This window comes from Haemaphysalis longicornis, unplaced genomic scaffold, assembly GCF_048455015.1.
Source record: "Haemaphysalis longicornis isolate Haplotype H1 unplaced genomic scaffold, Haemaphysalis longicornis Haplotype H1 scaffold_1, whole genome shotgun sequence".
NCBI classification, from domain to species: domain Eukaryota; kingdom Metazoa; phylum Arthropoda; class Arachnida; order Ixodida; family Ixodidae; genus Haemaphysalis; species Haemaphysalis longicornis.
Window position 1 is genome coordinate 90,400,827 of NW_027526203.1, and position 27,052 is coordinate 90,427,878.

The following is a 27,052-nucleotide window of genomic DNA, read 5'->3' on the forward strand; positions in this document are numbered from 1 at the left end:
TCGTGGTTGAGGTCAGCAATAACCATCTTTCTGAGGCAGCTATTTTCTTTTGCTTCGCCTAGCGTTTCATTTCCTAAGCTGAAGTGGACGTTTTTGGTATGCTTACTCCTCATTACTTCCGATTTATTCATATTTATTTTTAGGCCCCCGGCCGTGCTTTATGACTTTAGCTCCTCAAGTATTGTTTGCATGTGTTCTGGTGTCTCACTCAGCAAGACTATGTCGTCATCAGACCTCAAAAAGCTCATGTATACCCCGTTCACCGTTAATCCCGTGGTTTCCTAGTCAAGCTTTCTAAATACCCCCTCCAAACATGCTGTGAATATTTGTGACGAGATGGTATCAAGGGACCCCAGTGCAGCAGGTGCGGAGAGGCCCTATCCGTAGTGCACACACTAATCACATGCAAGGCACTTCACACAACACGACACAAACACTTCAGGGAACTCTACAGACAACATATTCCCCTACATCCATCGTTTTTTCTAGGTGACGAAGCCATTGTTTCCGTGAAACGTGTGTTTGAGCATTTGTCAGAAGTCAAGTTTTTAAACCTCATTTCCTATCACGCATCATGAAATCTGGCCCTGTACACCAGCCATGCTCATTGTCGTTTTGTGATTTTACTTTTGTTTTTGCTGATTTTACTTAGTGTTTAAGGTATCACCTCTCATATATGACTATTGTTTTGGCGCTCTTTGCCCCAGTTGGCCTTGCGCCATAAACATCAAACCATCATCATGAGATGGTATCAACGCGGACAGTTAAAAAAACGTTTCCCCGTTCGTAGCAGCGCTAGCAAGCATACTAACTACCGTTTCAGGTATCCTCCCTGATCACGTCCGGGCTTACACCGCGAAACCCACAATTTGGTGGGAGAATTAAAATTTTGACTTAAAATGTTTCTTTTCCAACTGAATAAATCACCTTTTGCTGTCGCACAAGCGCTGGGGGCACTAAAAACACCCCATCTTTGAAAAAAAAGAACTTGAATTTTCTCGTCACGGCCGCTTAACAGTCAAATCATATTTTTCCAGATGACTGTGTATTGTACGGTAAAATAAATTGGGTGAAGATGTGCCGGGGGTATTAAAATAACTACGATCAAAACCGGGCTAACCGTCTGACGAACAGGCGCCTGGAAATAAATTAGCGGCGTTGCTTCTTGATCAAACACTTCCCCTAAAAGTAGGCCACACTATCAAGATATGAGTAAGAACGCTACATTTGTGCAGTTCACCGAATTTTCAGCCATACGGTACGATATACGTCGGAGGCTGTGCACTTTGGCGTTCATATTTCTTCTAATCCCCCCTGCACATACCCTCAAATCTGACCATAATGAAACCAGCCCGTGGTGTTTAACATGCAAAACTGGCGTTTTTCTCATACTGTTTTGCGAGGCTTAACATTACAATACGAAAAGAAATCTCTTATGTATAGCGTGACGCTATGTCAAGTAATAGAATACAAATATTGAGGTGAATATGCCACCTGCAGCCTGGATCGGCAGTGCCAGGTTGAGTGTGGCAGCTAGAGCTTGAAGCGCATTGGGTCTTCCTTGTAGGAACGTCAAAGTCATATCTGCATAACCTCATGATTATCTGTGAGAAGCAAACGTGAGATCAGTCATGAAATATGCGTGCACGGTATGAGAACCGCGAGAATCCGCGGTTACCAAAAACAGCACAGGCCACAAATGTCAGCTCTACATTTAATTTTTCTTAAATGGGCATGAGATTTATTGTGACCGCAACAAAACAACTGAAATGAGAATAATTGAAAAGCTTCCGGTAAAAAAACTACGATTTTAACTTTTTCATGCAATTTTTCACTATCAAACAGGCATATTCGTGGAGAATTATTTCTTACCTCCTCATTATCCAAAACAGCGAACACTTAAGGTGAGCTGTTTTCGTTGTCTGTTCTCCCCAGACCATTCGAGAACGGAACTCGCCCGTCGGGTATTTGGAGGGATTCGTTCTTAACGAAGGTAGTGTTACGAGTTTTGATTCACTCTTTTTTTTTTCGTTTGACGACCTCGGCGATCTTACGTGTACTTGTGTTGTGTTTCACATCTCCGCCATACATACGCGCGACATGCCGCAATGCCGACGTGCAGCTGATTGAAACTTTGCTGTTATAATGGGTAGTTTGCTCTCCCCCAGTGTGATGTCATCGGCGCTGTGGATATTTCGTAATAAAATATGCAATAAGTCGTACTTGATCTCAGCCCCGCATTAACGGCTAGGTGATGGTGGATTATTGATTTGTTTTAAGGGCGGCAATTTTGATTTACAATTTCTAACAGAAATTTTTTTTGCAGGTTCCATTGCAAATGATGGCACTGTGCGTGGTGATGTTTACTACGCTACAAATGATGGTAGCTTTCGAACGCTGCCTCGAGTACACAGAACTGACCCCCGAGGTATTTGTCTCTTTGATTTGTTCTCACAGGCGCAAAAATGGGAATCGGCCGGGCTTTTCATTTTACTTCTGCAGCCCGACATGCTGACAGCCGACAATGAAGACCACGTGCTGAGTGCAGATCTCGGGGAACATTGGCCGTCGGTCGGCAAAATTCAGTTCCTGGCGTACTCCACGTCTTACCGGCCAGGCGTCACAGCCAATGTCCTCACTGACGTAACTTTCACTGTACAGCCCAGGGAAAAGGTATGTTCTGAAGGCATTTTTTTTCAGGGGGACAATTTTTATACGAAGGCATTTTGAAACGAAGGGAGAGAGAATGCTGAGTCAAAACTGCACTCAGTCACCAGAAGTACGTAGAGGGAAGGCGGATCGGGATGAAGTAATCCGTTCTTCACGTTTCGACTGACTAGCCACGGTCCCGGCCAGAAAAACGATACTTAGCCAAGTTCAGTGTCGACCAGCATTAGCATAAATTCTCAAAAGTTGATCGCATAGTTTTGACAAAACAGTTCAGAAAATCTTTATCGCTGTGATTGAACCGAGAAAAATTATCTTTCCGTGGTGTGGTGGAACTGGGTATTAAATCTTAAAAAATAAATCTTCTGGCACATAGCACGACTACCTTGTGCAGAAAACTTATTTGGTACCTGAACTTTGCAAAAAGGCATTAAGTAATGCATATAAGAACCTGGGCTTTCACTAACTTCGCTCGGTAACCCTAATTCAAACGCTTTACCCGACGTCTCTGGTGTTTCTCAGACACTCAACAACATGGCTCCACGAAGCGAAACAAATGGTTATGACAGCAAGCACAAGTTGCATCGTGTATATCAGCCCCTGCTTACCTCCGAATTACTCCACTATGTTGCTGGCTATAAAAACAGGTGCAGTGCAACCAGAATTTCGCTATAACGCTTGGTCGGGCCGTTGAACGTCGTAAATTGCGCGCTCCGAAGGGATAAGGTCAGTGCTCGCTCCTCACCGAAAAAAACAGCGAAGGCGGTATATAGCCGGAAGACTTGGCACAATTCCTCTTCTTAGTAATAATATTGATGCTTATTTAATCATCCTTATGTACATGATCACAGGGCCTGCAGTAAATGCTGTCATGAAACAGCTGGACTAAAGACATAGTTTCTTAGTAAGTATGTTATATTCGTTATATTCCACAGTACTACGAAGCGAGAGGCGGCAGCTCGCTTGCAGCCTCTCGCTTCGTAGTACGGTGAAATATAACGAATATAACACTCCTCCCCCAATTGATGAGTTCACCAGTTGGGGAGCTTGTCTTCATTGTGCGTAATAGCTGGCGGCTTTCCGTCGTCGGCGCGAGCGCCGAAGATGGCGGTCCGACCCCTCTTGCGGTTCAAGTTTCGTGTCTGGCCCCGTTGCTTGTGAAGCGGGGCTCAGATGGCGAACGATGCTCGGCGGCTGAGGCGTCGGCATAAACAGTAGATCCAGTGTTTGTTTGCCTCCGGCGTCGGTCTGACCGCTTTCGGCAGCTTCAAGTGTGGTTTGCGGCGGCTCTTCGTCGTCGGAGATAATGCAGGGAGCGATTCCCGGTCGAACGTGGTCCCCATGTCTGTTCCGGGCAGTTCCAGGAATCCAATCAGGGTCTGGGCGAAACTTTCGTGCGAATACAGGCTCTCCGGGCGACGACATAGGTGCCTTGCGGGCATTCTCGTCACAGCGAAGCTTCATCTTCAGTCATTTAAACTCCACGTCTGCTCGCAGGTTGGGATGCAGCCGGTCGAGAGCTGTTTGAAGTTTTCGCCCCACGAGGAGCTCAGAGGGTGTCGGCCCTGTCAACGAGTGCTTCTTAGTCCGGTAGGAGAGGAGGATGTGGTCGATGCTCGTCTGAAAATCCCCCGGCCGAGCTTTCTTAAGTTTGGACTACACGTTCGGCGGCGCCGTTCGAAGCAGGATGGTAGGGGGGAACGAGAATTCTGCCAATCCCGTTGCGAGCGAGGAAGTCAGCGTACTTGTCGCTGGTAAACGCAGTGCCGTTGTCCGATACAATTGTATCCGGCAATCTGTGCGTGGAGAAAATTTTCCGCAGGCACTTGATAGTACTCTCCGCAGATGGTGAAGTCACCGGGACCACTTCCACCCATTTTGAAAACGCGTCGACCAAAACAAAGAAGTAATGGCCCTTGAATGGCCCGCCGAAGTCAACATGTAGTCGCGACCACGGTTTTTTCGGGAACGGCCAGGGAGTCGATTGAACTCTCCTTGCTATGCGCTGGTTTTCTTGGCACGCCTGGCAGTGTTTCACTTTGTCGGTAATGCCTTGGTCAAGTCCGTTCCACCACATGTGGCTTCGCGCGACTGTTTTCATTTTCTCCACTCCAGGATGTGTTTCGTGGAGCAAGCTTAGAACGTCTCCCTGCAGGGACTCGGAAATAGCAACACGGGCAACCAGCAAAACGCAGTTCTCGTGAACGCTGAACTCAGTCTGGCACTATTGAAACAGCGACCATTCTTTTCCTTGCGGAATCTCGTCACCTGACATTAACGCTCGAAGCAGACGAGACAGTACGGGGTCACAAAGGGTTCCCTTAGAAATAGTCGAAGGAGACAGGAGTCGTGCATAGGATCCTTCAAGCATGAAGATATCTGAGGGCTGTGGGACGTACGTTTTTTGTGCAGGTAGCGGCAGCCGGTTCAAGGCGTCGGCGTTGCTGATGCACGCTCCCGGTCGGTAGATGAGCTGGTACCTGTACCATCTAGTCATTCGGGACGAGGACCGCTCCGGAACCGGTTTGTCCTGTCCCAGCAGTCCCAGCAAGGGTTTGTGATCCGTCACTACCTCGAAATCAGGACCCCACAGGTATTGATATAACTTGGTGATTCCAAATATTACGGCCAAGGCTTCTTTGTCAAGTTGGCTGCTGTACGTATTTTCTGCTGGCAGAAGGCTACGCGATGCAAAAGCCACTGGGTGCTCTCCAGTTTCGTCTCGCTGTGCGAGAACAGCTCTCACGCCGTACGGCGAAGCATCGCAGCTCAGGACGATGGGCTTTGTCTGGTCGAAGTGCTGTAGGACGGGTGCGGAAGTTTGCAGCTCCTTGCTTTTATTCAAACCTTCTTCCTCTTTCGCTGTCCACTTCCACCACGCGTCTTTCACGAGCAGCAAGTACAACGGTCGGAGCACTGATGACAGGTCTGGTAGAAAACGCCTGTAAGAGATGATGAGCCCCAGGTAGCTTTGAAGCTGTCGGACCGTGGTACTCTACCTCGTTCTCGAGAAAAGTGCAATTTTCGAGCTTAAGCTTCAGGCCTGCATCTTCGAGGAGTTGCAGGACATGGTTCACAATTGTGAAGTGCTCGGCGTCGTTCTTTCCGGTCACAATGATGCTGTCGAAATACACGGCGACGTGAGGCAAGGCCTGCAGCAAGTTCTCCATTTCTCTCTGAAAAATGGCTGGAGCTGAGGAAACGCCGAAGGGAAGCCTGGTGTATTTAAAAAGACCTTGCGGCGTGTCGATCGTGCAAAGATTCTGTGATTCTTCGTCCAGCTCCACTTGTTGGTACGCATCCTTCAAATCAAGCCTCGTAAACTTCTGACCTCCGGAAAGCTTGGCCCACAGGTCCTCGACTCTCGGCACTGGGTACTTTTCCAGCACCGCGACCGGATTAATCGTCAGCTTGAAATATCCGAACACCTGAATGCGGCCGTCTTCCTTCGCAACTGGAACTGGGCTGCCCATTCGGACTTCTGACTGGTACGAGTACTCCTTCGCGTTGCATTTTTTCCAGTTTTTCTGCAACCCTGTCCTGAAGTGCGAACAGAATCGTGCGGTGCTTGAAAAGCTCTGCAACTGCCCTTCGTTTACAAATAGCTTGGCTGTCACTCCCTTGAGGGTTCCAGGACCTTCGGAGAACTCGTTCTTGTAGCACGAAAGCAGCTCATCCACGCTCGAAAGTGACTTGATGGACTGAATTTCGGTGAGGTCTGGATCGAGAGCACTAATCCAGTTCCTTCCTAGGAGTGTAGGGCACTGGTCAAAGGCGAGAAACAGCGGCAAGGTCGCTTGCCGGTTGCGAAACTATACCGGAACGGTAACTTTACCCTTGACAGGGGTTATTTTTCTGCAATAGCTTCTCAGAACAACGTCTGAGGGCTCTATTGTTAGCTCAGGAAAGCGCCCATGAAATGCTTTTTCTCCCATGATGGAGACGGTGGCCCCCGTGTAGAGCTGCATTCGAAGCTATTATCCGGCTACTTCAACAAGTGCAAAAAATGGCGGAACCATTCCGGAACTTTCCACTGACCACGTCTCGTATATCGGTGTCCAACAAGGCGAAGGAATTTTCGCGCTCCCTACACCATTCACTGGATGTCCTTTTTTCTTGAATCCTTTGTTCAAGTGATTTTTAGTTCTCAGCGCCAATCGCTTTCTTTGAACTGCATACTTTTGCAAGATGCCCCACCTTACCGCATGCGCCACATCGTGCCTTAGCATGCTTGCAATCAGTTGCGTAGTGCGCATCTCCACAGCGGTAGCAAGTTATCTGCCGTTGCCCCGGCGCCCTCTTCACGACATGAATTTCTTGGGTCTCCTCCACGCTCGGTTTCCTCATCAACATGCTTGAGTCATTCTTCGCGGTCTCCACTGCAACGAGGAGTTTCACCGCAGAGTCAAACGTTAAATTTACTTCTTCGAGCAGGTGGCGTTGCATTGTTGCGTCAGCTATGCCCAAACTAGTCGGTCACGAAGCATGTCCGGTAGGAAAGTGCCGTACTCACATTCTGAAGAAAGCTTTTTCAAGGCTGCGATGTAGTCGCTGACAGCTTCTCCAGGTTGGCGGGAGCGACTGTTGAATTTGAAGCGTGACACCACAACGGACGGCTTGGGCACGTAGTGGCTCCGCAGCAGCGAGTAGGTTGCGGGTCCGCAGCAGGTTAGGAATACCGATCTTTTCTTCGCGTCCGGAACGTTGTTGGCGTCAAAGAAAATTTTAGCGCGCTCCAGGTACTCCGTCCACGCGGCTCCTTCCCCGTGAAAAGGTCCCAAGGCACCGTAGGTGGTGAGCATGGTTGAACACGAACGAAGTATGTGCAATGACTTGCACGAAAACTGAATTTGCCCTCGTCGCCAAAATTGTTATGACCGTCTTAGGGGAAACCTCGGAAGTTAGGACGTTACGAAGGCGCCCAGACAGGGCGGCAGGGCTGAGCGCCGCGAAGAAGGAGCTTACGCAATGCTGGCGTAGACACGACTATAGTTCATACCACAAGCTGCATGAAGCACTGTGGAGGCTACATTGCTGTCAATAGAACACCCACTCAGGGTGCCTAACTCACCGTGAAGGCCCCGGCGCCTATTCTCGTTTTCCTTCGCGGTGAGTTAGGCGCTTTCAGTGGCCCTTATATGGACAACAATGTAGCCTCCATAGTGCTGCATGCAGCTTATGGTATGAACTACAGCTTCCCCGGCTACAAATCGGGTGAGCGTTTATTGTTTCCCAGAGATCGCCCTGTCCCTCGCTTGCCCCGCGCCCGAGAAGCGGTGCAGTGGCGGGCACAGGCGGCCGCTCGATTGCAGCCTCTCGCTTCGTAGTACGGTGGAATATAACGAATATAACAGTATACAGTCAAACCCGGTTATAGCGAACTGCAATATGCGCTACGATTAGTTCGATATATCCAATAGTTCTATATAGCCGAATCCGCCTATAACGAATTTATTGTTACGAGTTCGCAATACGCGGGAATCCCCTTGCCATCCCCGCATGCAGAAAGGAACAAAAGTATGTCATTGGCATAAACAAAACAATCGATTTATTGCAAATAATAAAGCTACTTTCCGCCTTAACGCCTTAATTGCCTGCTTCAAAAAAAAGCGGGGATTTTTGTTTTCTCTTTCGTTTTGGCAGCGTCAACTACCACAGCATTTTTTACAGGAGACATTGTTTGCGCCAGTTGGTAGAAATATGGCAGAAATATTGGCGGAGGACATCGACTGCCGAAAGCACTTCATTAAGCGTCGGACGGCTTTCACTCGCGACAACCTCTGCCTCCACGGGGCGTTTCATCAGCATTACGACGGTGCTGCTGACGTTGCCCTCGTCCGAGGGGCTTACAGTGACGGCAACGTCGTCGTCGACACTCAGGAAATCTTCGAAGGACACTAATTTCGGCACAGCATCGGGAAGGTTGGCTAGCTGCCGTCTTGGTCTGGACTCACTGACTGGGCGGGTTCCATCGTGAGTTCCGCGCGTCGCAAACAGTTACGGAAAGTGTCGGGGGTCATGTCACTCCATACGACGCGCAATGTCTCCGTCGCGGCCTTTTCTCAGTGTTCGCGGCCAATCAACATCTCAATAGCCGCTCTGGGGCCATGCATTTTGGCGGCCAGTGTGGGCCCGCTGAGTTCGATATATCAGATGTGGAGTTCGTTATAGGGAGTATGTTTCGCGTGTGTTTCCGTAACTGGTTTATTTTTCTTCGATATATAGCATAATTCGCTCTATCCGGGTTCGTTATTGTCGGGTTTGACTGTACTTGAGAGAAAACAGCTTTTGGGAATCCATGTCGCCGTGGGGTTGTTATGGCCTTATGGGAAGACCTCACATCCTGGCTTGGCATGTCTATCCTATTCTTAAAGGAGAACTGACACGGAATTTTCGTGTTCCGTTTTTTTTCCGCTGCCATGGGTGTCTACGAGACCACTAATGGTACATTAGATTGGCGATCGCAGCGTAAACAATAATTTACGGCGCCGTTTATTCGTGTCACGTTCGGTTTGGACAAAACGAACGCCGAGCGGCCGTCATGACAGGAGGACGCCCATGATATCACTTTTCTTGTCGCCCCTCTGCCGATCTGGACGCGCACGCGAGCGAGCGCCCACGTGCACCCAGAGCGGCAGCATGACGCCAGTCCCGAAACCATGACGTCATACACACACAAAAAAAGAAAAGAAAATAAGCAGTCGTCCGTCGGTTCTACAGAATGCTCCCTCGAATGGTGTTAGCTGGTTATAGCTACACACGCCTAGCGCACGGAGAGCTCCAACGGGGCCCAGACCGTCTCGCTTTCCAGAGAAAGCAATTAATCGCCGGCGGCACACGGCAGTCGCCCTCCTCGCAGCAGGCGCGGCGGGCACCACTTGTATTTCCCAAGAAGAGCGGCCCTTCGACGTTTGACCGGCCAACTTCACCTTCGCCTGCCACAGACAGCCTAACAAAAACACCTAAAAGCCGTTCACAGTGCGGACACTTAATTCTGCTCGCGAGTGTGAATGAGTGAGTGTTCTGCTCGAGACCCGCGCAAATACGCATTGCTTTCGCACCGTTCGGCCTCCCCAGTGACGTTCCTGGCATGGCGCCCTCTCACGCACAACGCTCACCTCCAGTTGCGGACAATCGCCCGTGCAGTGAAGCCGGTAACACACTGAGTTTATTTGACACCACAAGGGGCACAAGCCTCTCAAAACGTTGGTTACAACATGGAAATCTTACCTTCAACCACCTCGAAGAGGCGCCGCGTTATTTTTACCGAGCCACTCTCCGTTAGCGATCACTGCATTTAGGCCTCGCTGGCGTACTCCGTCGGCTCGAAGGTCGGTGACTCGGAGGCGACGTTGCAGTGCTTCGCACGTTAGTCTAGGCTGGTTCCACAATGTAGAGGGTACCTGTTAGAGGCTACTTTTCTGAAATGTGCCACCAGCATTGCGAAGCAGCAAGCTAGAACGGGTTTGTTTTAACGCGATAGCGTTATCAGGCTCATTTTTCGGTTTTTCCGGGCTGGCCAGCCGCCCGCTATCAGCCGTGCTCTTGAAGCGGCCACGGAAGTACGTCATCGCTGCTAACAGGAAACTACCGCAGAGGAAGCGAGATCCCATGGCTCACCCGAATCGGGAGTACAGAACAGCGGCAATTCGATTGTGAAAAGAAGCACGGCCGAGATGGAACAAACGATCAGCGATTTAAGCAAGCGCCGCGCTTGCACAGTGAAGTTCGTTCTACATGCCATGGCTAGTCGCATGCTCGGAAGACACGGTCGCCAGCCGTGCCGGCAACTGACGCCATCACACCAAAGTGCCTATCCAAACGATGCTAATTGTGGCGGCACCTACCATTGGGTCACCTACATAAAGGCGGGTGCAGAAGATGAACGCCAGGTTCTCTAAACCTAAGAAAAACCTACGTTAGAACCAGTAACGAAATAAAATGTGTCTTAATAAAGATTAAAACCGAGTGTACGGTTTCTAGTTACAGAAAAGTTAACATGATTTTAGAATTTCTCGCGACCCTGTCACAGCCGCAAGTTCTATCCGGCGAACGATGAATGACGCGACGTGGCCCAAATACAAAACCTCAAAAAAGCTCAGCATGTGATCTCAGAAAACTGCCACTTGGGAAGCATTGGAAGCGCCGAACAGAGTGGCGGCTGAATCGATGACACACTTGCAAAAATACATGAAATATTTGACCATTTCTCCCACATTGTAAAGCGCTGATACGAAGGAACAGCTGGAATAAAAAGAAAATGACAAAACTTATGATGTAGGCACTGATCACGACCGGGGTATTGGTAGGCATGCCTTACAAGAAATTTATCTGCACTGAAGACAGCCTAATATGCACCGTTATTGCAACAGCATATAGGGCAGGCCTGGCTCAATTTTCATGATCCTAAATTGCGTCTTCTAATAACGTTAAATATGTCAGAGAGGCCACTGCCTAGCACAAAAGGAGCCCCTGGGAAAAGAATTGGAACCAGCCATACAATGGGATATGTGCCGCACCCCGAGGAAGAAAACCTCCAGACGCCATGTTGGATATGCCACCTATCCAGCAGCTGTCCATAAAGCCCTCTGTCAGAAACTCGAGCGTACGACGCCTAAAAGAACTGTATATATATTTTTTAATTTTATTGTACAGTGCCTAATTCTTGTTAAAGTCGTCCGATTCATTCAGTTCGGTTCTATACGCCCCGAGAAAATGCTCTCGAACGAAGCGGTGGTAACGCGACCACTCGCCGGCTCGCCGGCAAGAAAATACCAAAACAAAAGCTCCGCCGCTCAGCTTTCACCGAAGCTTCGAGTTTTTTCGAGGGGGCGCGCGTGGCCTTGCCAGTGCTAAAGCGCGCCGATGATTCCAGAAGGGAGAAAGAGGGAAGCTGTTCGGTCGACGGCGGCGGGCGCGTTGTGTGTTGTGCCCTCTCTCTCTCCGCGCCGGCACAGTTATAAAAAGAGAAGCCGCGCTTAAGCAAACCAGCTACGTTTGGACGTCGCGATGTGACAACGGCATCTGCGAGTTTGTGCACAACGCCATCGGCGACCCGCGCCCTGGAAGACTCCAACGTACTCCCGGGCCTCGAATCACCGTGATCGCCTCGGACGGCCTGGCCTACGACGAAGCCACGCTTCACAGGTAGCCCAATCGCCTTCGACAGCGGTGCATCGTCCGGCCCGGTCGGTGAATATTGTGGAACTCTGTCTCACATATGCATCGAACTGTTCGTTTTCTTTTTAGCTAACTACTCTACTGCGTAATATCTATCTGTTAACGCTCCTCATTGTATCATTTTGTCTAATTTTTGAACTGTCGCTCGTATTTGTATCCATTCTAAGTTTCCTCTCGTTTACGTTAGATGTACTCGTGCTTGTACAGTGTTTTGCCTGTCAAAATATAAGTGTTTGTGTTGTTTTCGTTTAGGGCTCTCACTCATTCTTACCGCCCTGGTCGGCGAAAGCCCCACATCAGACGGCCACCCTTAGTCACCTGTGCCCTGTAGATTCTGTGGGGTTGACTGCTCGCTTGAGTCGACTCCCCACATCTTCTAACAGCGCATCCAATTAAGGAAACGGTGACAATTTCTGGCGTCCGTGACAGGACCTCTGTTGTGAGCGGTAAGGAGGAGAAAGAGCCTGGAACTTTTGTGACATAGATTGCTACTGCCTTTATAAATTAGTGCTCTCGTTGTTGACTTCTCTGTGTAGATATATCTAGCTAGAGGCTAGAGTATTGTGACTAGATTGCGATACATTTGCAATCATGGATTTAGAGAAAATTGTAGCGTTGGGCTGCAAACTGGGCCTGTCAGGTGACGAACTACGAAAGTGGGTCGCGCAGAAAAAAAAAGACTAAAAGGAGAAAGCTTAGAAAGCTCGTGAAGAGGCTGAGAGAGCAAGACAGGCAGCACGAGATGAAAGACAGGCAGCACAAGAATAGGCTGAGACCGCAAGACAGGCAGCACGAGCAGAAAGACTGCAGCGCGAGAAGAGGTGAGAGGGCTGAAAGAAAAAGGGAGAAAGAATTTCAGAGACAACTTGCGAAAGCGGAGCGATAGGAGACAGCACGCAAAGCTGAACTCAAGATTCTAAAAAGGCGACTCAAGATACGATGGTTGAAAAGTTCAATGGAAACTTAAAACTCATGTTGGAGCGCATGTGTGCAGAGAAACCCCGGGACTGGGATCGCTACCTAGCTCCACTGCTCTTCGCGTACAGAGAACTGCCGCAAGCAAGCCTCGGACTCTCTCCCTTCGAGCTACTGTACGGCCGCCACGCCCGAGGTCCCCTGTCCATCCTTAAGGAGATATGGAGTAATGCAATTCCGGATGAAGAGACCAAAACTACGTATCAACATGTTCCCGACCTTCGTAGCAGGCTGGAAGAAACCTGTCGCGTAGCGCACGAAGAACTAGAGAAGGCAGGAGCCCGTTATGCCAAGTTGTACAACCGAAAGATGAGGAATCGACGATTCCAGACCGGATACAAGGTCTTAGTCCTTCTCCCGACAGATAACAACAAGCTCCTTCTCCACTGGAAAGGACCTTTCAAGGTGAAAGAAAGAAAAGAGGAAGCTGACTACGTCATCGAGACACGCAGTGGGCCCAAAATCTTTCACGCCAACCTGTTGAAGAAGTACGAAGAAAGGAAACCCAACCCTGAAAAGACGGTGTGCAACGAGATAAGCGGCGCATCCGAACCGAGTGAAGACAGTGGCATACCGGTTTCGGACTTTGTTAAGACGGAAGGCATCGCTGACGTCAAACCTTACAGCAACGCAAAAAGCCCAAATTGAGGCCGAACTGAAGCAACATTCTAAGATTTTCTCGAAAGTTCCGGGAAAAACTAATTTGCTGGAATGTCACCTGGAGCTCACCACCGACACCCCGTTTCACGTAAAACAATACCCACTGCCGTTCGCTACAGTGCAGAACATGGAGAAGGAAGTACAGGACATGAAGGCCCTGGAAATCGTGGAAGAATCGGTGTCCCCGGTGTTGCTGGTGAGCCGACCACACCAAAAGCCCGACCACACCAATCGGTTCGTCGTAGACTACCGAAAACTCAACAACATACTAGTTGCCGATTCCCCGAGCCGATGCCGTATTTGCGGCCGCAGGCGGCAAAAAGTACTTTTCCAAATTGGTCTTTGTAAGGGTTTACTGGCAAATTCCTGTTTCGGAGGAGTCCAAATCCAAGACTGCCTTTTCCACAACGTCGGGACTTGACAAATAAGTTCCGCTACATGCCGTTCGGAATCAAAACCGCTCACGCCGTCTTCGCCAAGCTGATGCGACGAATCGTCAACGGTGTCCCCGGTGTTCATCGTTACTACGATGATGTATTAATGGCCAGCAGCACGTGGGAAGAGCACGTTGCATCACTCGGAGAACTTTTCAGCAGAATTGAAGCGGCTAGACTGACCGTACGCCCAAGCAAGTGTGAGTTCTGGGCAACAGAGATCGACTTCATCGGGCATCGAATTGGACAAGGTGAACTAGCACCGCTAGAAAAGAACCTGGAAAAGATCCAGACAGCGCCGGCACCGAAAACAAAGCGGCAAGTTCGCGCATTCCTCGGCCTAACAGGCTATTATGGCGAATTTATTCCCAACTATGCCGAGATCAGCGCACCTCTTAGCGAACCCACCAAAAAAGGGGAAAACAACATTGTCAAGTGAAGTACCGCTCGAGAAAAAGCCTTCAAAGAGCTCAAACGGCGCATCTTTAGCCCTCCTACACTTAGACTCCCGGAATTCACAGACATCCGTGCTCCGCACTGACGCCTCTCAAACAAGCCTCGGCGCCATGCTCATGCAGCGATGCGAGGGCACGCTTCACCCGATAGCATACGCCAGCAGGAAACTTGTGCCCCGAGACACGGCCGCTCGATGGAAACTAGGTTCGGCCTGCCCATTGACGCGCCGCCAATGTGCAGGCGCGTGACAGCGGAGTTGTCAGTTGCCGCCGCTACTTTCGGCGGGGGCGCCACACATCGGTGACTGCTCGCGCGGCCCTCACTTCGGGGCGCCTACAGAATATCGACGATCATCGTTCCTTTAAACGTCGTTCACTCGCGTTCTAGCTCACGCATCCAGAAAATAATAACACCACAATTCACGGCAAAGATATGTCTTCAATGTCTGAGAATTTTATCTCTTTGATGGCGGTAATTCTTCACGGTTTAAAAGGACGAGTGCGATGCGGCCGCTCCCGCAACCCAGTTCCCGCGATGTTCGGGAATATGACTGTACAACATGTTACAATGCTAATACGGTTTAAACACTGCAGCCCGTTTGTGCTGGACAATAAAACTCCCATACTGCTGCCATTCACCATGTTAATTGAAAGACAATTTTAAAACGGCCGCGTTTTAACCTTGCCAAACACAGGCTCAGCAGCGCCAGGGATGTCTCATGTTTGAATTCAGGCACGGTAATTTTACTCCGAAACAAATGTCCCCAAATGCCGCGAAATTGTAGAAGGTCACAGTTATTACTAAACCGATTATTTACTCGTTAAACAGGGACGTAAAATGCTTAGATGCGCTGCGTCCCTGATTGCTTTGCGTGAGAGAAACACCTGTGTACTATCGGTAATGTGTTTGTGATTTGCTTTCTTCTTTTCGTGTTTCGTTTGAATCGTGGTTTGATTTCGCATGTGCGGTCGAGTTTCCCGTATGTGTGAAACCTGATGTGTGAAGTCTCATAGGCCGCTTGGGTGGATATTCATAAATTTTTTAAAAACTACTTGGCAGTGAGAACTTGCGTATTTTTGCGTGATTATATGTTGTCTACCATTTACGCTGCTTGTCGTTTTTCATTATGAAGAGCGCCGAATTAGCTCAGCTTCCAGTTTTAATTATCTGCACATGTTAGCTTCAGAAGCGTGGAACCGGAATTTAAGCGTGCAAACAACACGGCTGGAAGGATTAATGCGGTTTGCAGCATCGCCCGTCGGCGACGGGAGAGGGCATAGAAGCGAAGTTTATGGTTGCCGCTTGTACTCGCGGTGGGGTGCCACGTATCGGCGCAGACTCCGGTTCGGGCGCGAAAAGCAGCAGCGGCGGGAGTCTTGAAGCTCGCGTGAGCGCTTTGAGATTTTGTTTCGCAGAATTCCGCGCACTGCGCGTGTAATATAGCGTACTAGTGTGCTCCTGTCTATGAAGTGCCCAAAACTGCTGCGTGCAGCGCTGCAAGTAGAATTCTTCGAAAACCCCGGGCGTCTACTACCACGAGTTCCCAGCCAAAGAGCGACTCCGAAATGCCTGGCTGCACAACATCTCCCGTCAAGGGATCGACAAAGGCAGCCAACCCGCCGCGGTGGCTCAGCGGCTAAGACATTGCGTTTCTGAGCACGAGGTCGCGGGTTCGATACCCGGCCACGCGGCCGCTTTTCCGATGAAGGCTAAAAGCAAAAACGCACGTGTGTACGAGATTTCGGCCCCCGGTGGTCAAAATTGATCCGGAGCCCTCCACTTCGGCACGCCTCATTGCCTGTGTTGCGTCGGCGCGTTAAACCTTACAATCATCAATGAATCACTAGGGCAGCCAATGGAAGCCAAGCACCAGATCGGTCGTTTGTTCGCTGCACTTCAAAGAGGATGACTACACGTTGGGATTCAAGCGCAAGTTGTTGCTGCCAACAGCTGTGTCGAGAAGATTTCCGTCGTACCCAACGTACTACATGCAGCCGGGAAGCCCAAAAAGGAGGAGGGTGTTTGTTCGGCCGCTGCTCGAGGCGTGTGCGTCGGCATCTAAAGCACGGAATGAAGGGCAAGTGTGCACAATGGTTTCAGAAAATGAAACAATTGAACGTTCAATTCTGGGCCTAACTGGGAATGAAGAAAGAGATCAACCGCCCTCACCTACAGAGGCAGACCCAATCCTGTACGCTCTCACGGACATCGGATCATGCGGCCAACGTAATTTTGAGACTCGAGAATTCAAGACTTGCTTCGATCTGAAAGGCTTCTTCAATAACACCAAGAGAAATGCCCGCCGCCTTAAAATGAAAGCAAACAGACTATACGAAAAACTAGAAAAACTGCAAGAACGCTGCGACGAATTCCGCGAACAAGTGAAGAAATTTGAGGAGGATCGCGCTGTACAGGCAGTTCGACACAGTGGACAAATTTGTAAGCTCCTTTTAAACACCGTATTTCCACACCTCGCAGACTGTCCGCTGATGTGGTGCGCTAGCAACAGTGACCCGTACCACTGTCATGAGCTGTGCGAAATGTTCTTGAAAAAGCTATTGAGGCCGCTTCTTGCCATGGGCTGGCGACGTTAATAGCTCTTTGGAGAATCTACTGAAGCTTTCGCGAAAACATTGCTCGCCAAAGGTTTTCCGCTTGTAAAGCTTATTGCCGGTGAACCGTAGGCGAAGAGAACTTACATATTTTCTGACAAACCCAATAAATCTCCTTTTGATTGTTGTATTATATTGTTCAGAGGATGATGTGGTGAAACCTCATGGCTGCCGCCTGAGAGACCATGGGAGACCAGTGCCCGCGCCATGCCGGCTATGCGCCTAGCGCTGACAGGGAACGAAGAGTAAGACGAGGATTTGTCTCTCGCTCGTATTGTGGCCATCTTGCCGGACTGGTGACTATTTCCACTCGGACTGATTTTGTGTAAATACCTGCTAATACACCAGTATTCCTTGCGCCTTCCTCGTAACATCTTATGGTGGAGGTTGCGGTCTGATCCCTATCAGTCAAATTCACCCGACACGGAGCTGCGTAGCGGTCGCCACATCGGTCTACAGACCATGTCATCGACTCAAGCGCCGGTTAGCACGGCACCGGTCGTCATCGTGTCCCATCGAAGAGAACCCGGTACCTTCAATGGAACAGATGGCCTCGACGTTGAAGACTGGCTCCGCCGGTATGAGCGAGTTAGTTCTCACAACCGCTGGGACGACACTTTGATGCTGGCGAACGTCTCCTATTCTTTGAGGGGCGCAGCAGAGACTTCGTTCGACACCAATGAGGCCACGGTAACCAGCTGGGACGACTTCAAGCAGAAGCTCCGCGCCATTTTCGGCCAGCCCGAAGCTAACCGCCTTGCTGCCAAAAACAAGTTGGCCTCCCATGCGCAAACGTCTACTGAATCGTATGTTGCGTACATTCAGGATGTTCCCGCACTGTGCAAAAGGTCGACAACCAGATGTCTGAAGACGACAAAGTAGCGAATGTGTTGGAGGGCATCGCCGATGACGCTTTCAACCTGCTTGTCTTCAAGGACTGCACGAGTGTCGACGCAATAATTAAAGAGTGCCGTCGCTTCGAGCAGGCAACAAGTCGCCGTATCACGCCGCAGTACGCCCGCCTCCTCAACACTGCCGCGACTTCGTCGTGTGAGGACCTTCCCCCACGCCCTGCTTCGGCGGCTGAGGTTAGTCCTACCCGAACTGCAAGTATCACTCAGATCGTAGGTCGGGAGCTGGAGGCAATGGCACCGGCACTTTCCAACCAAGCGCCTGATAGCGGCATGCATATGCTGCCCCTTATTCAGGCCGTCGTGCGCCAAGAAACTGCGACCATGGGCATTCCTACCACCTGCGCCGCGAATTGCCGCAATGTCCGCCCCAACTCCGCCTTCGCCGAACCGCGGGCTGATTTCGACTTTCCTCGCTCTCGGACAAGAAACCTCGCTGAATGGCGCACAGCAGAATGGCGCACAGCAGACCATTCGCTTTAACTGCCGTCGGGTCGGTCATGTGGCCCGTTACTGCCGGTCCCGCTGGTTTTCGACGCGCCTACAGCCCCCTGTTGATTCTTCTCCCGTCGGCGCCAGACCTCGCCGCTTCATAAATCCCGATTCGTCGCTGTATGCCGAAACTTCCGTCCACCCTTCCCGATTCATCTGTTCTCCATCTCCGCAGTGCCATCAGTCCCGCTCGCCGCAGCCTCGCCGTTTCCAGTCACCGGTTCCGGGCGGACGCACCTCCTCGGAAAACTGAGAAATGCAGCTCCCGGAGGTGACGCTGCATTTTCGACCCCTGACCAAAATCCTCTTCTTACGATACCGGCTCAACATAGCTTACCGGAAGTACAGGTAGACGGTGTGCCCGTCAAGGCCCTCATTGACACTGGTGCGCAAATTTCTATTATGAGTGCTGCCCTTCGTCGTCGTCTTCGTACAGTACTGACCCCTGCCCCTTCTTGTGCTGTGCGTGTCGCTGACGGAGGTGCGCCTTTGGTTGCCGGAGTATGTGCTGCCCGTGTCAACATCGCTGACCAACAAACTGTTGTTCTTTTCACAGTGTTGGACCAATGCCCATATGACCTTATACTGGGTCTTGATTTCCTTTCCGCCCACTCTGCCCTAATTGACTGTTCCGAAGGCATACTCCATCTTGAGCTACCGTGTTCCGACGCCGCGATTGACTAAACTGAGCAGAAGGCACGGTTCGTATCCGCAGACCACACCCGGTTATTACCGTATACTGCCGCTTATGTCCCATTGACACCGAGCCCTCCTGTTGCAGACGGCGTATACGAGGTTTCGCCCATTGTTGAGGTGCTCATCACACGGAATGTGGCGCTGCCTCACACCCTGGTTACTATAACTGACAACCACGTTGAGCTACCGTTCATCAACTTCGGCCCCGCTGCGCAGCTCCTAGCGGAGGGCATGTCGCTCGCAACAATTTTCCTTCTCGAAGACTACCACGTTGCCACCCTGATCGTCGATGATAACCTTCATCATTCCAACGACGAATCGCGAACTCCAAAACCCGACCACCCTTACGCTGCGATGATTTCCACCGACCTACCACCCGCACACGCCGGTGTGCTCCTCAATCTCCTATACTCTTACCGAGACATTTTTGACCTTGACAACCGTCCACTCGGCAAGGCAACCGCTGTGAAACATCGCATCAACACCGGCGATGCCAGCCCCATTCACCGAAGGCCTTACCGCGTGTCCCACACTGAACGTAAAATCAGCCAGGAGGAAGTGGACACCATTCTCCGCAGAGATACAGTAGAGCCTTCTTCGAGGCCTTGGGCTTCCCCCGTCGTCTTAGTAAAGAAGAAAGATGGCAGCTGGCGTTTTTGTGTCGATTACCGCCACTTAAACAACATTACCAAGAAAGACGTGTACCCTCTGCCTCGTATAGATGATGCCCTTGATTGCCTCCATGGTGCCAAATACTTCTCCTCCATCGACCTCCCATCCGGATACTGGCAGACTGCGATTGACCACCTTGACCGAGAGAAGACAGCCTTTGTAACACGAGATGGCCTCTATCAATTCAAAGTCATGCCGTTCGGCCTCTGCAATGCGCCCGCCACATTCGAACGCATGATGGACTCTATTACATGGCCTAAAGTGGTCCACATGCCTCTGTTACCTAGATGATGTCGTCGTATTTTCCCCCGATTTCGACACTCACCTTCACCGAATTGCCGACGTACTTGACGTGTTCCGACGGGCGGGTCTTCAGTTAAACTCGAAGAAATGTCGCTTTGCGCACCGCGAAATAACCATTTTTGGCCACCTTGTTGACACCAATGGAGTCAGACCTGATCCTGAGAAAATTCGCGCCGTCCAGCACTTTCCCAAGCCGCAGTCTACCAAAGATCTGCGGAGCTTTGTCAGCCTGTTCTCATACTTTCGCCGCTTTATAGCGGACTTCGCCACTATCTCCCGTCCCCTCACCGAGCTTCTCCGAAAAAACGCGACTTTTTCTTGGGGCCCCGATCAAGCAGAAGCATTCCCAACCTTGGTTTCTCTGCTTACAGCATCCCCTATATTGGGGCATTTCGACCCATCCGCACAAACGGAGGTCCGAACAGACAAACACTCGTTTTGTTGTGGTCACCCAGTCATCGTTTGGGCCTGTCTCAGAAACTTCTGTCGTGCTACAACGGTCCGTACCGTGTTTTGCGCCGGGTAACAGATGTGACCTACGAGATTTCGCCAGTACTGCTAACGGGTACACCAAGTGGCCATCAATCAGATATTGTCCATGTGACACGACTCAAGCCCTACCACGCACCCACACCTCTACCTGCTACCTAGCACCGGGACGGTGCTTTTCGTCCCTGGGGTTGTGTTCCGAGGATGATGTGGTGAAACCTCATGGCTGCCGCCTGAGAGACCATGGAGCTATGTGCCCGCGCCATGCCGGCTATGCGCCTAGTGCTGACAGGGAACGAAGAGGAAGACGAGGATTGGTCTCTCGCTCGTATTGCGGCCATCTTGCCGGACTGGTGACTATTTCCACTCGGACTGATTTTGTGTAAATACCTGCTAATACACCAGTATTCCTTGCGCCTTCCTCGTAACAATATTTACCTTTTTATGTACCAGCGATATAATACAGTTTAATTTACCTTCCAACTGTATATTGTCACGAAGCCACAGACGACGCAGTTGTCTTGAAGGAAAACACGTTTATTGGAGCGAACTTGTGCTCCCCTAACAACTCAAAAAATACAGAGACGGCGAAGCAGCAGTCAACAAAGTGACGTACGCATGCGAGCTAAGGCGAGTCGAATACGCCGGCGTCTGCTCTGCGGGATTTTATCTTTTGGCGCGCGTGGTTCTCGAACCGTCGATTCACATCTAGAACATTGTAGATCCAAGAAGATTATTCTGGGCTGTTCACGTTAGATCGGAATGCTCTCCCTATCAGAACAGATAACACATGCCGCACACAAAAAGAAAGAATGGAACACGCGCTTCCCTTGGCACAGAGATAACACAGACCGGCGCAGCCGGGCGGTAAAAGCAAAACACAAATAAACACAATGCATGGTTCGCGGCATTACCCCCCTCTAAAAGTGCATGGACCCGATGCTAACATAAGCGCCAGTCCGAACAAATAAAAATAAAAGTTCGTCATCGTCCGTAGAAAGGTTTTAAGCGAACCACGTGGACGACTTCGGGCCGCGTGTGTCGTCGTGATGTGCCGGAGTCACGTCGGAGATCACTTCGTAGGTAAGTTGGCCAACAGGTCGTAGAATCTTGTAGGGTCCGAAATACCGTCACAGAAGTTTCTCACTGAGTCCACGTCGTCTGATGGGGGTCCTAACCCACACACGATCCCCTGGGTGGTACTCTGCGTCTCGGCGTCGGAGGTTGTAGCGGCCGGCATCCAGGAGCTGCTGGTAAGTTATACGAGCTCGAGCGAGTTGGCGGGCCTCCTCCGCCCGCTGAAGGCATCCTTGGACGTCGGCGTTCAGGTCGTCGTCTTCTACGTGCGGCAGTATGGCGTCAAGCATTGTAGTCGGCCGTCTTCCGTAGACGAGCTCGAACGGTGTCATCTGCGTGGTTTCTGAGATAGCCGTGTTGTGCGCAAACGTGACATACGGGAGCACTTCGTCCCAGGTCTTATGTTCAACTTCGACGTACATGGACAGCATATCCGCAATCGTCTTGTTCAAACGTTCCGTTAGTCCGTTCGTTTGGGGGTGGTACGCCGTCGTTCTTCGGTGATCCGTGTTGCTGTAGCGTAAGATTACTTGCATGAGCTCTGCAGTGAAGGCCGTTCCGCGGTCCGTGATTAGGACTACAGGGGCTCCATGTCGCAGCACAACTTGGTTTATGAAGAACTTGGCGACTTCTTCTGCAGTCCTCCTCGGAAGAGCGGCGGTCTCTGCGTAGCGCGTCATGTAGTCTGTCGCTACGACAATCCACTTGTTCTGTGATCGTGACGTAGGGAACGGGCCTAAAAGATTCATTCAAATCTGTTGAAATGGCCTCGGCGGGACGGCGATCGGTTGCAGAAGTCAGCGGTGTTTTTCGTCGCTGGCAGTCACGGCAACTCCGAACGTAGTGGGTGACGTCGGATGTCAGGCGGGGCCAGAAGTACTTCGCCTTGATTTTTGCAATAGTGCGATCTGTGCCGAGATGTCCGGAAGACGGGTCGTCGTAGCACGCTTCCAAAATTTCGTCACGAAGATCTGCGGGGATGACAAGTAGATAATTTGTTCTCGTTCCGGGGCTGAAATTCTTCTTCACGAGAACGGAGTTATTTAGGCTGAATGTTTGTAAGCTCCGCTTGAACGCCCTAGGCACGGCGACGTTGCGTCCTTCGAGGTAGTCGATCATGAAGCGCAAGTCTGGGTGGCTACGTCGCTCTCTGTCACGACTCCGAAGAACAAGCTGTCTTCATCGGAGTACTGTGGTGGCGGGTCGACGGGGGCGTGGGACAGGCAGTCGGCGTCGGAGTGTTTCCTGCCGGATTTGTAGACGATTGTAACGTCGAACTCTTGCAGTCGCAAGCTCCACCGCCCATGAAGGCCAGAGGGGTCCTTCAAATTGGCGAGCCAACACAGCGCATGGTGGTCTGTGACAACCTTGAACGGTCTTCCATACACGTATGGGAGAAATTTCGAAATGGCCCATATAATCGCGAGGCACTCTTTCTCAGAGGCTGGGTAGTTTTTTTCTTCCTTGAACAGAAGACGGCTGGCATAGCCGATTACTTTTTCGCAACCGCTTTGCTTTTAGACGAGGACAGCACCCACGTGTATATCACTGGCGTCCGTCTGCATTTCCGTTTCCGCGTTTTCATCGAAATGCGCGAGCACGGGCGGGATTTGCAGGCATTGTTGCAGCTCGCAGAATGCTTTTAAATGCAAAGCATTTCTTTAGCTCACAATGTCACCCGGCGTTGGCGTGCCTCGGCGTCCGCAGCAGCCGTTCCAGGTGCGCCTTCTCCCCCACTCCTCCTCTGCCGCATCACGCTACCCTCCTCGCTCTCAACAACAGGTCCGCACCCCTCCCCCTACACTATATAAAAAAATAATACTTACCGGCGCCTGGTTTCGATCCCACGACCCTGCGGGAGGAACGCAAGGTACATGGTGCTCTACCCACTGCGCCACAAAGCCGACACAGAATGGAAGGCTGCGAACGCGCCTTATATCCTTGACTCATTCAAACTACGTCAAGAAGCTGCTGATACAACGCATTCACTACCACCAACTCCCAAAACACTAAACGTTAACGCAATACACCCACCCCCTATGCGACGCATTTACTCGAGTCCCCCTCGCGGGGAGATGTTTACATTTCTTTTTTTGTTTTTGCCGCGTGTTTACTCGCGAGAAACGTGGTGCGTGCTGCTGCTCGGTGCCGTTTCTTGAGACGCGCAGCGTCTTCCCGCATTCTTGTGTTACTGGGCTCGTTCGGCGAGCGCATTTATGCTTGCGACAAGCTTTTTTCTTGGGCGTTTTCCCAGCTGAAAGGGGTGCTATCTTTCGTCAAGCGCGTGAGTGGCTCTGCAATGCGTGCGAAGTTTGCGACGAAGCGTCGGTAGTATGCGCACAGTCCGAGAAATCTGCGCACGCCCTTATAGGGAAGTTCGCATTGGCTGAAGTTTTCGTCAGGTCAGGCAAGACGCCCGCGGCGTTGACGACATGGCCCAAAAACTTGAGTTCCTCGAACGCGAAACGGCACTTTTAAGGCTTCAGCGTTAACCCCGACGTAAAAATGGCCTCGAGTACAGACTGCAACCTTGCAAGGTGTTCGTCGAAAGTCCGGGAAAATACTACAACGTCGTCGAGGTATACGAGGCAGGTGTGCCACTTCAGGCCAGCTAGCACAGTGTCCATGACTCTTTAAAACGTTGCTGGCGCCGTGCATAACCCAGACGGCATTACCTTGAACTCGTATAGGCCGTCTGGGGTTATGAATGCAGTCTTCTCTCGATCTCTCTCGTCCACTGCAATTTGCCAGTAGCCTGTCTTCAGATCCATCGATGAGAAGTACTTCGCGTGGCAGAGGTGGTCGAGAGCGTCGTCGATTCGTGGCAGGGGGTACAAGTCTTTTTTGGTGATCTTGTTCAATCCCTGGTAGTGAACGCAGAACCTCAGCGTGCCATCTGTCTTCTTCACGAGTACGACTGGTGCAGCCCACGGACTTTTCGATGGCTGTATAATGTCGTCGCTCAGCATATCGTCGACTTGAGTCCGGATGCCTTCGCGCTCGTGTAAAGAGACGCGGTATTATGACTGTCGGGTAGGTTGGGCTCCATCCTCGGTTATATTCCAGTGCTTCGCCAAAGGTGTCTGACGTAACTTTGAGTTGGACGAAAAACATTCGCTCTAGCGACGCAGCAATGCCAATAGCTTGTTCCTCTCTTCTTGCGGTAGCGCGGGATTCATGTCGAAGGGATGCGGAAGCTTGGAGGTATCTTCGGGTCGCGTTCAAAGTCGGCGACTGCGATCACGTCACAAGCTCGTTGGTTTTCTTCGAGGAACGCAATTGCAGCGCCCTTGTTTAAATGCTGGCACTCCTCGGTGAAATTGGTTACCAAAACGTGGGATTTGCACTGCTTAAACCGCGCAATGCCTCTTGCGACAGACACACCGCGGTCGAGAAGCAGCCTTTGGTCACTCTCTACGATAGCGTCGACGTCAGGAGTAGCATCCTCACAGTAGACGGTGATCATCACGCTTGCGCGGGGTGGCAGAGTGACATGATCATAGGCGATCCTTACAGCTGCACGGTGTTCGGGGTTCGGTTCCGGCGTCATGGAGTGATCGGAATAAAAAAGTTATGGACTTCGTCTGCAGATCGATTATTGCGCCGTTGACCGTCAAAAAGTCCATTCCGAGAATTACGTCGCGAGAGCAGGTAGGCAAAACGACGAACGCCGCAGGGTACGTTGTGCCGTTTATGGTGACGCGCGATGTGCACGTTACACTTGCGTCACGAGATGGCCTCCTTCTGCGCGTATGTGCGGACCGTCCCATCTGGTCCTAACTTACTTCAGCTTAGACGTAAATGGTCCGCTCATTACTGAGTAGTCGGCTCCCGTGCTTATGAGGGTGACTACATCAAAGCCGTCGATGGACACTGACGTCGGACGCCGCCTTCCTCGAGTTCCGGGTGCGTCGGGGCGTCGCATCTCGGCTTGTGCGTTTTGACGGTCGAGCACTCTGCGTCGTCGCAGTCTTCTCAGCGGCAGTCTCGGTCATGTTGGGTACGCGTCGCGCCGTGTAGTTGTCGTTGTGTTCGGGAGTCTCGTCAGGGTTAGGTCGGGTCGTCGGGATGAGGGCATGTCGTGAATCACTGTCTTCGGCACGTCCTTGCTTCTTTGGAGGCTTTCCGCTTTTCCGCCGTAGAGCAACTTCACCTACAGAAGTTGCTGCTTTTAGTTTCCCCCGCGTGAGCTGGGGGACCTTCCACGGGCGAATTCAGCATTGCTACGGCGGTTCGGCGATTGGTACTGGTAGGGCGACGGCGAGCGGTTGAAACGGGCTGGACCTCTGCTGGCGTTGGACAGGTAATCTTCGATTTCAGTAGGGTGCTGGCTGGGCCGGGGGCGTGGTGCGTCGACGGAGAACCCTCGCAAACCGAGCCTCTTGTAGGGGCAGCGACGGTAGATCTGGTCGGCCTCTCCGCAGTGGTAGCACAGCGGCCGATTATCTGGCGTTCGCCACTCGTGGGTCTTCCTTGGGGCGGGGGTTTGCACCGCAGGTGGTCAGGCAGGCGACAGGGGACGACGGTATGGAGCCTCGGGACGATGGGGGGCAGGCGGGTGGGGTCGACGGACGGCAGCTGCGTAGGCCATGGCTTGCGGCTCGCGGGTTGCCTCTGGCGTCGTTGAAGTTCCCAGGGCTAGCTGCACTTCTTCCTTAATGACGTCGGTAAGGGAAGCGACTTGGGGTTGCGGCGGCGTTGGGAGAAGTTTCCGCAGCTCCTCTCTCACTATTGCGCGGATAGTCTCGCGTAGGCTGTCGGCCGGAATCCGCGTGCTGTCGAAATAGTTCGCATTGACCGCGCTAACAAAGTTGCGATCATACTGCTTAGCACGCATTTCGAGGGCCTTCTCAATTGTGCTGGCTTCTGGTCACAAATTCGGCGACGGTTTTGGGTGGATTGCGGAACAGTCCAGCAAACAGTTCCTCCTTCACACCGCGCATCAAGAAGTGTAACTTCTTTTCGTCCGCCATGCAAGGGTCAGCACGCCTGAAAAGCCTCTTCATCTCCTCGATGAACACAACAATGTTTTCGTTAGGTTGTTGTCTGCAGCAATACTTCGGCCCGCTCTTGCCGCACAACCGTGGTAAACGTCGTTAAAAATTGTGTTCTAAAATCGTTCCAAGACTTTAGAAACTCTCGTGGTTTTCGAACCAGATCCGTGCTGAGTCTTCAAGGTAGAGAGCACTTGCCTCAGTGTCGCCGCGTCGTCCCGTCCGTTAAACAGTCTGATAAGTTCGACCTGCTCCAACCAGTCTTCCGGTCCTCCGCAAGCGACTCATGGAATGATGGGGTTGCTGGAGAACGAGGGCAGGATTGGAAGCGCTGGTCATGGTGCCTGCGTTAATCATGGTGGTTTTCCCGACGTCTTCTTTCTTCACTTTATCCGGAAGCAGTCCAAACCTTGCTGTCGGCGGCTGACACGAGT

At 51.3% G+C, this 27,052-nt stretch overlaps 1 protein-coding gene across 1 annotated transcript in view; it reads left to right on the plus strand.

Annotated features, from left to right (window-relative positions):
- The window catches only part of LOC144177985 (ATP-binding cassette sub-family C member 2-like), a 603,957-nt gene that overhangs the window by 514,607 nt on the left and 62,298 nt on the right, over window positions 1-27,052 (plus strand). Inside the window, exons 22-23 of the mRNA XM_077705540.1 lie at window positions 2,327-2,428; window positions 2,503-2,673. Coding sequence (XP_077561666.1) covers window positions 2,327-2,428; window positions 2,503-2,673 — 273 coding nt within the window. The remainder of the gene's footprint in view (window positions 1-2,326; window positions 2,429-2,502; window positions 2,674-27,052) is intronic.